We start from the raw sequence: 14,865 nt of genomic DNA, 5'->3' as shown, positions 1-14,865 counted from the left end.
CTGTCGCAGCCGGCCGCGACCGGGAGACTCATGGGCGGCGCACAATTGGCCCAGCGTCGTCCAGGGTAGGGGAGGGAATGGCCGGCAGGGATGTAGCTCAGTTGATAGAGAATGGCGTTTGCAATGCCAGGGTTGTGGGTTCGATTCCCACGGGGGGCCAGTATAAAAAAAAAAGAAATAAAAAAAAGATGTATTCACTAACTGTAAGTCGCTCTGGATAAGAGCGTCTGCTAAATGACGTAAATGTAAATGTAAATCTCTGTGTGTGGAGTAAAGGTGGTCTAGAGTTGTTTTCCTCTGGTTGCACATTTAACATGCTGGTAGAAATGAGGTAGAACGGATTTAAGTTTCCCTGCATTAAAGTCCCCGGCCACTAGGAGCGCTGCCTGTTAACTTATGGCCTTATACAGCTCATTGAGTGCAATCTTAATGCCAGAATTGGTTTGTGGCGGTAGATACACAGCTACGAAAAATATAGATGAAAAGTATCTTGGTAAATAGTGTGGTCTACAGCTTATCATGAGATACTCTACCTCAGCCGAGCAAAACCTTGAGACTTCCTTAGTATTAGCATATTTGGGATGCTCTGGATCGACGTGTACGTCAGCGAGTTCAAATTCCTGCCAATATCCAGCTACGTCGCACAGCTATTAAAGAGGAGTGGGACAACATTCCGCAGGCCACAATCAACAGCCTGATCAACTCTATGCGAAGGAGATCTGTCGCGCTGCATGAGGGAAATGGTGGTCACACCAGATACTGACTGGTTTTCTGATCCACGTCCCCTACTTATTTTTTAAGGTATCTTTGACCAACAGTTGCATATCTGTATTCCCAGTCATGTGAAATCCATAGATTAGGGCCTAATGAATTTATTTCAATTGACTGATTCCCTTATATGAACTGTGACTCAGTAAAATCTTTGAAATTGTTGCATGTTGCGTTTATATTTTTGTTCAGTCTACATACTGCATCAGGGTGCTTTACAAGAGAGTGCAACATCAGAAAGGTCCTGGTTGATACAGTTGGTTTTCCTATTCTTAGCTCAGGTTCTCATCCTTATTTAATGTAAAGAAACCTACATCACAAAATGGCAACTTCTTCTAAACATATAATCAACACACTTCATTGGCGATAATCCCTGTTGAGTTCAGGATGTGTTTTGGTCAAATCAGATAACAATGTGTTCTCAACCTCACTCCAATATTAAATGTAGTTGATTAAGTCGAGTATCGTTTTCAAATTCGATAGTGCTGAAATGAAATAACTGTTTACTGTCTTTTTGAGTGGTGAATAAAGGTTGAAATCTCAACGTCTCTACCAAATATTACCACGTTGAAATGACATGGTGTGCCCAGTGGGATGCTGATGCCTTGTCAGCATTTTGCGGCTTCTTAAAATACTTAACTTGAATTATGAGTCATTAGGCCCATGTAATTCCACCATAAATATGTGAGGACAACTTTTATATTTGACAGTATCTGGCAATTCATGATAGAATAAATCAACTTGCAATGTTTTAATGCATGTTGCTGTGGCATGGCAGCAAACAGGTCGTCTGGCAAATGAACTAATCTATACGTGCCATCATGCCTGACTTAATGGTACATTAAACTCCACAAGATGATCAGTGTCAATGGCTTTGTGTTGAATCAATGACATGTTTGAAAATGGATGGCAGGAGAATGACCAGTAAGAGTGACAGACCAAGCGTCCTCATTTAAGTGTCCTTAACCTGTATTGAAGGACTAGCTACGGGCTAAAGTGTCTGATGGAACATGTAACAATGATTTTCAATCAGTAAACAGACCAGACGAGAAAATACTTCAATTAGAGACTTTAACAGATTAGTAACATGCAGGAAACAACACATTGGGAGAATCTCAATGGCATACTCCTCGCGTCCTCTCTCCTTGCCTCCTTCGCAAAACCTATTGGAAGAGAAAGCCCCTCCCCTCTGACCTTCTCCTCCAATGGGTTTTGAGAAGGAGGCGAGGAGAGAGGACGCGAGGAGTATGCAATTGAGATTCTCCCATTACATTTACATTTACATCATTTAGCAGACGCTCTTATCCAGAGCGACTTACAAATTGGTGCATTCAACTTATGATAGCAAGTGGGACAACCACTTTAAAAAAAAAATGTAATGGGTGGTGGGGGAAGAAGGATTACTTTTATACTATTCCAGGTATTACTTAAAGAGGTAGGGTTTAAAGTGTCTCCGGAAGGTGGTCAGTGACTCCGCTGTCCTGGCGTCGTGGGGGAGCTTGTTCTACCATTGGGGTGCCAGAGCAGCGAATAGATTTGACTGGGCTGAGCGGGAACTGCGCTTCCATAGAGGTAGGGGAGCTAGCAGGCCAGAGGTGGATGAACGTAGTGCCCTCGTTTGGGTGTATGGTCTGATCAGAGCCTGAAGGTAAGGAGGTGCCGTTCCCCTCACAGCTCCGTAGGCAAGCACCATGGTCTTGTAGTAGATGCAAGCCTCAACTGGAAGCCAGTGGAGTGTGCGGAGGAGCGGGGTGACATGAGAGAACATGGGAAGGTTGAACCATGAACCTGCAGGATCGGGTCACCGCTTTGATGTTAGCGGAGAATGACAGGGTATTGTCCAGGGTCACGCCAAGGTTCTTTGCACTCTGGGAGGAGGACACAATGGAGTTGTCAACCGTGATGGCGAGATCATGGAGCGGGCAGTCCTTCCCCGGGAGGAAGAGCAGCTCCGTCTTGCCGAGGTTCAGCTTGAGGTGGTGATCCGACATCCACACTGATATGTCTGCCAGACATGCAGAGATGCGATTCGCCACCTGGTTATCAGAAGGGGGAAAGGAGAAAATTAATTGTGTGTTGTCTGCGTAGCAATGATAGGAGAGACCATGTGAGGATATGACAGAGCCAAGTGACTTGGTGTATAGAGAGAATAGGAGAGGGCCTAGAACTGAGCCCTGGGGGACACCAGTGGTGAGAGCACGTGTTGCGGAGACAGATTCTCGCCACGCCACCTGGTAGGAGCGACCTGTCAGGTAGGACGCAATCCAAGAGTGAGCAACGCCGGAGATGCCCAACTCGGAGAGGGTGGAGAGGAGGATCTGATGGTTCACAGTATCAAAGGCAGCGGATAGGTCTAGAAGGATAAGAGCAGAGGAGAGAGAGTTAGCTTTAGCAGTGCGGAGAGCCTCCGTGACACAGAGAAGAGCAGTCTCAATTGAATGACCAGTCTTGAAACCTGACTGGTTTGGATCAAGAAGGTCATTCTGAGAGAGATAGCAGGAGAGTTGGCTAGAGACGGCACGCTCAAGAGTTTTGGAGAGAAAAGAAAGAAGGGATACTGGTCTGTAGTTGTTGACATCGGAGGGATCGAGTGTAGGTTTTTTGAGGAGGGGTGCAACTCTCGCTTTCTTGAAGACGGAAGGGACATGGCCAGCGGTCAAGGAAGGGTTGATGAGCGAGGTGAGGTAAGGGAGAAGGTCTCCGGAAATGGTCTGGAGAAGAGAGGAGGGGATAGGGTGAAGCGGGCAGGTTGTTGGGCGGCCGGCCGTCACAAGTCGCAAGATTTCATCTGGAGAGAGAGGGGAGAAAGAAGTCAAAGCATAGGGTAGGGCAGTGTGAGCAAGACCAGCGGTGTCATTTGACTTAATAAATGAGAATTGGATGTCATCAACCTTCTTTTCAAAATGGTTGACGAAGTCGTCCACAGAGAGGGATGAGGGAGGGGGATTCAGCAGGGAAGAGAAGGTGGCAAAGAGCTTCCTAGGGTTAGAGGCAGAGGCTTGAAATGTAGAGTGGTAGAAAGTGGCTTTAGCAGCAGAAACAGAGGAAGAGAATGTAGAGAGGAGGGAGTGAAAAGATGACAGGTCTAGTTTTCCTCCATTTTCTCTCGGCTGCCCGAGCCCTGTTCTGTGAACTCGCAATTGGTAAAGTCAAGTAATGTATTTGTATTTTTGAATTTGTATTTATTATGGATCCACATTAGCTGCTACCAAGGCAGCAGCTACTCTTCCTGGGGTCCAGCAAAATGAATGTAGTTATATACAATTAAAAACATTAGATTACATTTCACAACAGATTTCACAACATATTGTGTGCCCTCTACTACCACATATCTACAAACAAAATCCATGTGTACGTGTGTGTATGTATGTTATCATTTGGATATCTATGCCCCTTCCCCTCCCCCAGTTATGACATGGCAGCCAGCCACAGTGGTTGGCTCCGCACAAGCTACTGCTATTCGTGGCTCAAAAGGTGCCTGGTCTTTTGTTGTGTGCTAAAAAGATTTGCCTTATCTACTCAACCTGTGAAGCTGTTAGGATAATTAATCTGTTTCCCATTCTGCAGATAGACTGTGTCCATTGTTGCAGATCTGGTCATCTCACCTGGGATCATAAAGCCACCAGTGAATCCATTGTTGAGGCTACTTTGAGCCACTGGTCAGAGTGGATCTGGTAGACATATTTTGGGAAATCATCAGGTGGATAACCTCAGCACCCAGAACCAATAAGCTACTCCATTTTGATGGAGACTAGGCTGTTGCAAGAGACTATGTGGCTGTATGTGAATGCTTGGCGAGACGGACAGATACACACACAGAGAGAGAGAGAGAGAGAGAGAGAGAGAGAGAGAGAGAGAGAGAGAGCGAGAGAGAGAGAGAGAGAGAGAGAGAGAGAGAGAGCAGAGAGAGAGAGAGAGAGAGCGAGAGAGAGAGAGAGAGAGAGCAGAGAGAGAGAGAGAGCGAGAGAGAGAGAGAGAGAGAGAGAGAGAGAGAGAGAGAGAGAGAGAGAGAGAGAGAGAGAGAGAGAGAGAGAGCGAGAGAGAGAGAGAGAGAGAGAGAGAGAGAGAGAGCGAGAGAGAGAGAGAGAGCGAGAGAGCGAGAGAGAGACATGCAGCGAGTTCAATCTAATCTCAGAAAAACCTATAGGCGCCAGAATAGTTGCAAAAAGGTGCCACTTGGAGGCGTCCGTCGCATATTTTTAAGCACACACATATCGAGACGGAAAGTGTGCTTGGTGGGGAAGAGAGAAACCTTTCTGTACTGTTTATCCCGACGTCAGTTAGCACGGCTTGCACTGCTGCTGCTGTCTCGCTCAGTCTCTCAACTACGTTTCAACAAGAATTCGGGAATCGACGGGCTGGAGTCCACAACTTGCACATCGGTCCTCGCGGAGTCACTGAAATGATTTCTGCAGCTATTCCAAAATGGACTAAAACAGCACAATGAACACCTGCGCTTTTCTGCTGATCCTGGCCGTTCAAATCTACGCCGACGGCATAGAGGGACCAACAGGTAAAGAGCCCTTTCTTCCTGTTTCCAAGTCACTACGCACTTGGGAAGCGATGCATCCAGTTTGGAGAGCTCTAAATGGAGCCTGAAAAGGGGTGTGAATGGTGTCGCAATATGTTTTCCGCAGTTAACTTTATTAATTGGCAACTGAAGGCTATTCAATGGAAAGCTCTATTTCTTGGATAATGAAGAGGGCTTATTGAGATAATTGTCAAGAGGCGAGAGAAGGGGCTGTTAATAAGAATAGACAACTTTGTGTTATGAAAATGTGTTTTATTAGATTGAGCCACAAAACAAGCACTCTTTTGTGAGAAAGTCGTGCCCCTCTGCTTTCCAGATCAGAATCCACCTTACATTCCCGCTTTTTGTTATTGCTTTACCATAACAGGGTAGTTTAGGATAGTTTAGGATATGTTATATGGTCCTCTGTAGCTCAGCTGGTAGAGCACGGCGCTTGTAACGCCAAGGTAGTGGGTTCGATCCCCGGGACCACCCATACACAAAAAATGTATGCACGCATGACTGTAAGTCGCTTTGGATAAAAGCGTCTGCTAAATGGCTTATTATTATGTTATTCGTATATTAGCCTAATCGAATATAGTTTATAGCCAATTGAAAGTAAGCTATTCAAACAGTACGTCGGCTACCCTGTCATGATAACCCATTAGTATTTGTTGCCTTTGTTGCTACTTTAATTCTAGATTAACATTTCTGGGCCTTAAATTCCCGAAATTGCATTGCAACGTGTAAATGTGGATACAGCTTTACCGATGCTTTGTGTTGAGTTCCGTTTTAAAGCCTCTTATCTGATGGAAATATGCAGACTGAGGGAAAATCATGCTTTGATTGAGAACTTGTGCTGACCAGCTGGCAAGTGTCTTCACTGAAATGTTCAACCTCTCCCTGACCCAGTCTGTAATACCTACATGTTTCAATCAGACCACCATAGTCCCTGTGCCCAAGAACGCCAAGGTAACTGTCTAAATGACTATCGCCCCATAGCACTCACATCTGTAGCAATGAAATGCTTTGAAAGGCTGGTTATGGCTCACATCAACACCATCATCCCAGACACCCTGGACCCATTCCAATTCGCATACTGCCCCAACAGATCCACAGATGACGCAATCTACTGCACTCCACACTGCCCTCTCCAACCTGGAGGAACACCTACACTATATATACAAATGTATGTGGACACCCCTTCAAATTAGTGGATTTGGCTATTTCAGCCACGACCGTTGCTGACAGGTGTATAAAATCGAGCACACCGCCATGCAATCTCCATAGACAAACATTGGCAGTAGATGTCCTTACTGACGAGCTCAGTGACTTTCAATGTGGCACCGTCATAGGATGCCACCTTTCAACAAGTCAGTTCGTCACATTTTTGCTCTACTAGAGCTGCCCCGGTCAACTGTAAGTGCTGTTATTGTGAAGTGGAAACGTGTAGAAGCAACAACAGCTTAGCCGCAAAGCGGTAGGCCACACAAGCTCACAGAACGGGACCGCTTGCCTATCCTCGGTTGCAACACTCACTACCGAGTTCCAAAATGCCTCTGGAAGCAATGTCAGCACAATAAGCAAACCTTATGAAAACATATAGCGTGGAACCTTGTTGGTGTTGACAGACAGGGGGGGTGGTGTGCATCGTGGTGGTGGTGGACAAACCCCCTGACGATGGCTTGGAGGAGCTGGTGTTTGTAATGGTGGAGTTGATGGGCCGACGATGGTGTGGCCTTCTTCTGAAGCTGGGGACTCCGGCGGCTCCTACAGGTGTTGCACACTGGGAGGCACTGGTATTGGTGATGCAGCTGTCAGGAGTGGTTCCAGCAGGGGGTCCAGCAGAGGCGATGGCGTCAATGGTCTCATCCATGGCAGCCCTCTCCTGTGCCCTCTGTGTTCTGAGGGCTGCCCGACGCTCTTTCTCCTCTGCCTCGGCTCTCTCCTTCTCACCCCTCTCCTGCCACTGGCGTGTGTATTCCTCCCCAGTGAGGCATGTGGCGACCACAGGGAGTCTTCTGTATCGGTCCAGCCGATACTTCAGGACAGTAAGGATGTGCCCCAGGTCCTTCGCTATCAGCCCCCCTCTATTAGGGGGTGCTCTTCTAGAGCTAGGGCTGGGACTGGAGCAGGGGCTGAGGGTCCTCCTGTGGTCACTGGGGAGGAGGTGCTGATGGACGGCACAGTGCTGCTGGTTCCAGGAGAGGCGGTGGTGGGACCTGGTAGGGACCAAGACGCCATTAAACGGGACCCTTCAATGGCTGAAGGGTCAAAAGGGAAGAGGCCACACTTCTTAAACCCTTCCATCACATAGCGCATGTCCTTGCATCGCTGGTACGGGTAGCGGAATACTCTGGAAAATTCTGATTTGTTTACCATGTAGGAGTGGTCAAAATGGCTAAGGTCTCCAGCTACCTTGGAGAACTCAGCCTTTAAAGGGCCAAAGTATGCCACGTCCAGTGGCTGCAGGACACGGGTGCAGTGTGGTGGAAGACAAAGAAGTATAACCCCTTCCCTTACTGCACCAGATAATTTTCATCCTCCAACCGCTAGAGAGTGTCCGAAGTTAGGGGGTGTCCGATGTTGGGGGAAAATTAGCTAGGCCTATGGGCTAGGCTACATGAGGTGTGCGACTATGATTTAGAAAAAGTAGCAAAAAAAGGCATTGTTTCTTGCCTTACGCTGGGTATCATTCGCAAGTGATAAGCTAATATTGTCATCCATCAGACTATTTTTGATTTAATCTTGTCTATACTTATACTAAATAATATATGTGTGAAATTCGTTTTGATTTAGAATGGACCATTATCATGCACCTGTCTCGAAATATGATGGGATCCTCCGAATATATTTATTAGTTTTTTGTTTGTACTTTTTACCCCTTTTTCTCCCCAATTGGTAGTTACAGTCTTGTCCCATCACTGCAACTCCCGTACGGACTCAGGATAGGCGAAGGTCGAGAGCCATGCGTCCTCCGAAACACGACCCCGCCAAGCCGCACTGCTTCTTGACACACAGCTCGCTTAACCCGGCCGCACCAATGTGTCGGCCACATTGAGTCGCTAGAGCGCGATAGGACAAGGACATCCCAGCCAACCAAACCCTCCCCTTACACGGACGATGCTGGGCCAATTGTGCACCGCCTCTTGGGTCTCCCGGTCGCGGCTGGCTGCGACACAGCCTGGGATCGAACCCGGGTCTGTAGTGACGCCTCTAGTAATGCGATGCAGTGCCTTAGACCGCTGTGCCACTCGGGAGGCCATCACTCTGTTGCGCAACATGAGCTCATGGGCTCTCATGAAGTGTTTGATTCGATTTTCGATTACATTTGCATTGATGTTAGAGTGATTAGAGGGACAATAGGGTGCTGAGCACCAGGCAGTTAGCAAGTTTGGTAGGCTACTAATGACCAGCAGCAGCATCAGAGCTTGGAGAAGCCTAATTACCGTGACTAAATGGTAATGTGGAATTTGACTGCCTTCATGACTCGACCGCCGGTGTGGCGGTAATATGGTCACCGCAACAGCCCTAGTCCACACAAACCAACAAAGTCCCCCTCAGGAGGCTGAAAAGATTTGACATGGGCCCTCAGATCCTCAAAAAGTTATACAGCTGCACCATTGAGAGCATCTTGACTGGCTACCTCACCGCTTGATATGGCAACCGCTTGGCATCCGACCGCAAGGTGTATGGCCCAGTACAACACTGGGTCCGAGCTCCCTGCCATCCAGTAAAAAATGGCAAATAATTAAATAGCAGCAGTAAAATAAAATAACAGTAGGGAGGCTATATACTAGGGGTACCGGTACAGAGTCAATGTGCGGGAGCACCGGTTAGTACATGATAAGATACCCTTATTTTTAAATGTGTGTAGAAATTGTTGTAGAATATAATGTATGTCCTGTTGCCTTTGAGTTTGCTGTGCACAATTTAGTTTGAATCATATCTCAAATGGTGCCTCACTGGTACCTCTTCACAAAAACCTTCCTCTGGTATACAGTGGGGAAAAAAAGTATTTAGTCAGCCACCAATTGTGCATGTTCTCCCGCTTAAAAAGATGAGAGAGGCCTGTAATTTTCATCATAGGTACACGTCAACTATGACAGACAAATTGAGAGAAAAAAATCCAGAAAATCACATTGTAGGATTTTTTATGAATTTATTTGCAAATTATGGTGGAAAACAAGTATTTGGTCACCTACAAACAAGCAAGATTTCTGGCTCTCACAGACCTGTAACTTCTTCTTTAAGAGGCTCCTCTGTCCTCCACTTGTTACCTGTATTAATGGCACCTGTTTGAACTTGTTATCAGTATAAAAGACACCTGTCCACAACCTCAAACAGTCACACTCCAAACTCCACTATGGCCAAGACCAAAGAGCTGTCAAAGGACACCAGAAACAAAATTGTAGACCTGCACCAGGCTGGGAAGACTGAATCTGCAATAGGTAAGCAGCTTGGTTTGAAGAAATCAACTGTGGGAGCAATTATTAGGAAATGGAAGACATACAAGACCACTGATAATCTCCCTCGATCTGGGGCTCCACGCAAGATCTCACCCCGTGGGGTCAAAATGATCACAAGAACGGTGAGCAAAAATCCCAGAACCACACGGGGGGACCTAGTGAATGACCTGCAGAGAGCTGGGACCAAAGTAACAAAGCCTACCATCAGTAACACACTACGCCGCCAGGGACTCAAATCCTGCAGTGCCAGACGTGTCCCCCTGCTTAAGCCAGTACATGTCCATGCCCGTCTGAAGTTTGCTAGAGTGCATTTGGATGATCCAGAAGAGGATTGGGAGAATGTCATATGGTCAGATGAAACCAAAATATAACTTTTTGGTAAAAACTCAACTCGTCGTGTTTGGAGGACAAAGAATGCTGAGTTGCATCCAAAGAACACCATACCTACTGTGAAGCATGGGGGTGGAAACATCATGCTTTGGGGCTGTTTTTTCTGCAAAGGGACCAGGACGACTGATCCGTGTAAAGGAAAGAATGAATGGGGCCATGTATCGTGAGATTTTGAGTGAAAACCTCCTTCCATCAGCAAGGGCATTGAAGATGAAACGTGGCTGGGTCTTTCAGCATGACAATGATCCCAAACACACCGCCCGGGCAACGAAGGAGTGGCTTCGTAAGAAGCATTTCAAGGTCCTGGAGTGGCCTAGCCAGTCTCCAGATCTCAACCCTATTGAAAATCTTTGGAGGGAGTTGAAAGTCCGTGTTGCCCAGCGACAGCCCCAAAACATCACTGCTCTAGAGGAGATCTGCATGGAGGAATGGGCCAAAATACCAGCAACAGTGTGTGAAAACCTTGTGAAGACTTACAGAAAACGTTTGACCTGTGTCATTGCCAACAAAGGGTATATAACAAAGTATTGAGAAACTTTTGTTATTGACCAAATACTTATTTTCCACCATAATTTGCAAATAAATTCATTAAAAATCCTACAATGTGTTTTTCTGGATCTTTTTAAGTGGGAGAACTTGCACAATTGGTGGCTGACTAAATACTTTTTTTCCCCACTGTACCTTTGCCAAAAAGTGAGTCATAGCCAAATATTGAAGTGCTTGCTCTGTCTTCCTTGTTTAACGTTTACTAGATGTGTTGCTCTTTGAAATTCAAGCACTTTTAATGACTTTTCAACGCTATTAAGATGGATACAAGACAATAGTGTGTCATACACAACGCACAAATGCAACAAAACCATGTTTACAAATGAGGCAAATCAATAACAGGAATGGCTTGAAATTAGAAAATGATTAAATCACATACAGATAATTAAAAGAGCACAAACGGAACTGACACACTTCACTAGGAACATCTGATTGTGTCAACAGAGATTTACATGCTATTTATTATTTAGTTGGTGAACTGGGGTGTTGCAGCGCCCAACATCAGCATGATTTTCTTCCTATTAGCCAATTACGGTGGTGCATTTACTGTGGTCTGAGGTTCATCTTACAGGTGATTGAACTCCCTCCAAGCTTCTCCATCTGTGTCTGCTGGTTGGCCTAATGCACAGACAAGGCGATGTTATGTTGAGTCAGCCTTGACTTTAAAGCAAGGGTTGGAACCGGAAAATAATGACATTATTTGAGGAACAGAATCCGAACCGGAAACGAAAGTGATCTATACAGTTCCGGAACAGAACAGTTATTTTAAAAGCATGGAAACCGGTTAATAACGTTATTTAACATTCCGGGCATTTTTTTTCAGTCCCACAAAAATCGCAATAAAGCGCCTATGCAAAGCCTTCACTCTGTCACTCAGAAACGTATTCCAGCGTCTGCCAGCCAGCTGGAAATCTTTGCCTGTGTGTGTGTGTGGGCTTCCTGCCCCTCCCCTCTGAAGCATAGGTTACTGTAGCCTACTGACGATGTTACAAGCATGAGTCAGAAATTAGGGAGAGATGTTTATTAAAAGAATGGATTAACTTTTTCAATGCTAGTTAAGGATACTATAGTTATCAAGTTTCACATTGGATTTATTAACTACAAAAAGGTAAGACATGTTTTTAATTCTAGTGTTGCTCTGCACACACAAGCTTGTTAGCTATCTAGCTAATGTTTGCTATGGTCCAACATTAATTAATTTTTATTTAACTAGGCAAGTCAGTTAAGAACAAATTCTTATTTACAATGACAGCCTACACCGGCCAAACCCGGGCCAACTGTGCACCGCCCTATGGGACTCCCAATCACGGCCGGTTGTGATACAGCCTGGAAACGAACCAGGGGGTCTGTAGTGACGCCTCAAGCACTGAGATGCAGTGCCTTAGACCGCTGCGCCACTCGGGAGCCCAAGTTAAACCAAGACATTCAAAGTTCCTCCATGGAAGCCGCTCCTCCATAGGTATAATTCTGTGGGCCTAATTCGGATAATGCATGTCATAAAAAAATGCCCAGCACGTCAAGGCAAACTTCCTCCATCCTCTCTCGCTCTCTCCTCACCCGCAAAATTTCAGTTTCATCTCACAACCTACACCATGACTGGCAGCACAGTGTGTGTGTTTGTCTTTCATTATGATTAAACCATGCTGTTACGGCAAATGACAATTTGCTCTTAACAACTTTCCTATACAGATTAAATCGCTTACCCACTTCATAGCAAGCTGTTCTAGCCGCACTGATTGGTGAAGTCATTTAATGTTGAGCTAAATGTCGATTTCAGAGGTTTAAAATAAACAGAAAGGAATGATGTTAACCAGTACTTTTTTGGGGTTCGAACCGGTTCAGAACTTTATTTTGCTGGGTGGAACAGTGGAACAAAACAAAACAAATAATGGTTCTGTTCAAAACGAAACAATTGGAAAACCCTTTGCATTATCTGGGTAGCCTGGCTACTCAGGCTATATAGAATAAGCAGAGGTTAAACATAAGCAGAGTGTCAAAGAGACAGAGAGACCGAGGAAGATGCATGGGGCCCCTGGCGAAGAGCGTGCCTGCCTTGACGGGGCATACAAATCACGGCACTTGGTGTCAAGCTGAAATTAATAAAACACACACATGGATAAGTCTGATTTTCTGCTGCCTGTAAGATGAGTAACCCAGTCGGGGTCTGGCAGCCATCCACGTAGCCCTGCCACATTAACATATATCAGAGTGGGAAGGGGAGCAGAGACAGGAGTGCAGAGCACAGCCCACTCTGAGACAAAACCGCCTGTCACTCTATATGACAAAATCACTCCCTCTCTGTCTTTTCATTGGCTATCCACAATTCCGCCCAGGACCACACAAATAGTGCTGCTTAGATTAAGGGGGGAATTATCTGATCTGTCCAGGACAAATTGATTTCTCTCTCTCCTCTCTCTTCTCGCTCTCTCGCTTTTCTCTCTCCCTACAGATGTTGGTTGGTCTGGCTCGTGGTGGAAATGTTTCCCCTCTGTGGCTCCAAAAACAACATTTCTAACATGATAGCTTTTTCTTCAGTAATGATTTGCAACCGCCTCTCTTGGACTTTTCCCTCTATTGGTAATTCACACTCACTGGCCTCTTGTTAATTTGGTTCAAGACTATTACAGTCTCGAAAATGTACCCAATAGGCCTACAGACCCAGCGGACTCTCAGAGGCCAATATATAAGCTAAACATGTAGAGTACGATATTCAGTGCATATTTCATAATCCACACAATCAAGCTCCTCCCAAGAGAAACATGAGAGTGGATACACAGCATACATTTAACTGGCGTTAAGGGGTTCCTCTCATCTTTAGATTGTAAACTGTCATGGTCTAAACATATAGATTCAATAGTTGTAAAGATGGGGAGGGGTCTGCCCGTAATAAAGAGATGCTCTGCTTTTTTGACACCACATTCCAAAAGTCCTGCAGGCTCTAGTTTTGTCTTATCTTGATTATTGTCCAGTCGTGTGGTCAAGTGCTGCAAGGAAAGACCTAGTTAAGCTGCAGCTGGCCCAGAACAGAGCGGCACGTCTTGCTCTTCATTGTAATCAGAGGGCTGATATAAATACTATGCATGCCAGTCTCTCTTGGCTAAGAGTTGAGGAGAGACTGACTGCATCACTTCTTCTTTTTATAAGAAACATGAATGTGTTGAAAATCCCAAATTGTTTGCATAGTCAACTTACACACAGCTCTGACACACACACACTTGCCCCACCAGACATGCCACCAGGGGTCTTTTCACAGTCCCCAAATTCAGAACAAATTCAAGAAAGCGTACAGTTTTATATAGAGCCATTATTGCATGGAACTCCGTTCCATCTCATATTGCTCAAATAAACAGCAAACTTGGTTTAAAAAAACAGATAAATCAACACCTCACGGCACAACACCTCTCCCCTATTTGACCTAGATAGTTTGTGTGTATGTATTGGTACTGGTATGTAGGCTACGTGTGCCTTTATTACAATTATCTTTTTAATTGATGTAGTTCTGTCCTTGAGCTGTTCTTGTCTATTAATGTTCTGTATTATGTCATGTTTTGTGTGGACCCCAGGAAGAGTAGCTGCTGCTTTTGCAACAGCTAATGGGGATCCTAATAAAATACAAAATATCAAATACCAAAAGCAAACTGCTTAAGAATAATGAAGCTGTTTCTGTTTGTCTGTGTGGATGTTCCAGCATGTCCTGCCAGCACTAACTGATGTTGCTGCCGGTATTGAAGACCGTGGCTCTGCTCTAATAATAAGAACAGATTCTCACTAGGCAGTCATTTAGACAAACTGTGCCGCTTCATATCCCTTCTCATCTCGAAGCTGGCTTAAGGTCTCACAGCATTGAAATAGGTGAGAATCTTCAGCATTAAGACAAGATGAAATCGGAAAATGAGAGATGTGACACAGGACAATTGGCACAGATTATGCCACTTAGCCAACAGTGTACAGAGGTATGATGGGGGACAGATGGCGAGCAGATTTCCATTCTATTCCCATTGGACAGAGCAGAGGAGGTGAGGGGTGAAAGTGTTGGATAGGGATCACATATCATTAAAGAGCAACTGGACGTAATAATTAACTTATCTGGTTGAAAACGGCCAACGTGGCATTGATATTAGTCAGAAACATTTATTACAGTGCCAAAATGGACTAAAAAGTGTAAGTAGGATTAGGACTAGC

At 45.4% G+C, this 14,865-nt stretch overlaps 1 protein-coding gene across 5 annotated transcripts in view; it reads left to right on the top strand.

The window, feature by feature from the left end:
• Positions 1-5,020: 5,020 nt before the first annotated feature.
• Positions 5,021-14,865, top strand: part of LOC121585925 (receptor-type tyrosine-protein phosphatase U) — a 362,429-nt gene continuing 352,584 nt past the window's right edge. For all 5 annotated transcript variants that reach the window (XM_041902265.2, XM_041902267.2, XM_041902266.2 and 2 more), the window contains exon 1: positions 5,021-5,281. In XM_041902265.2, coding sequence (XP_041758199.2) covers positions 5,212-5,281 — 70 coding nt within the window. In that variant the 5' untranslated portion in view covers positions 5,021-5,211. The remainder of the gene's footprint in view (positions 5,282-14,865) is intronic.

The sequence above is a fragment of the Coregonus clupeaformis genome, chromosome 17, assembly GCF_020615455.1.
Source record: "Coregonus clupeaformis isolate EN_2021a chromosome 17, ASM2061545v1, whole genome shotgun sequence".
Lineage (NCBI taxonomy): Eukaryota > Metazoa > Chordata > Actinopteri > Salmoniformes > Salmonidae > Coregonus > Coregonus clupeaformis.
This window is presented reverse-complemented; position numbering and strand designations above follow the sequence as displayed.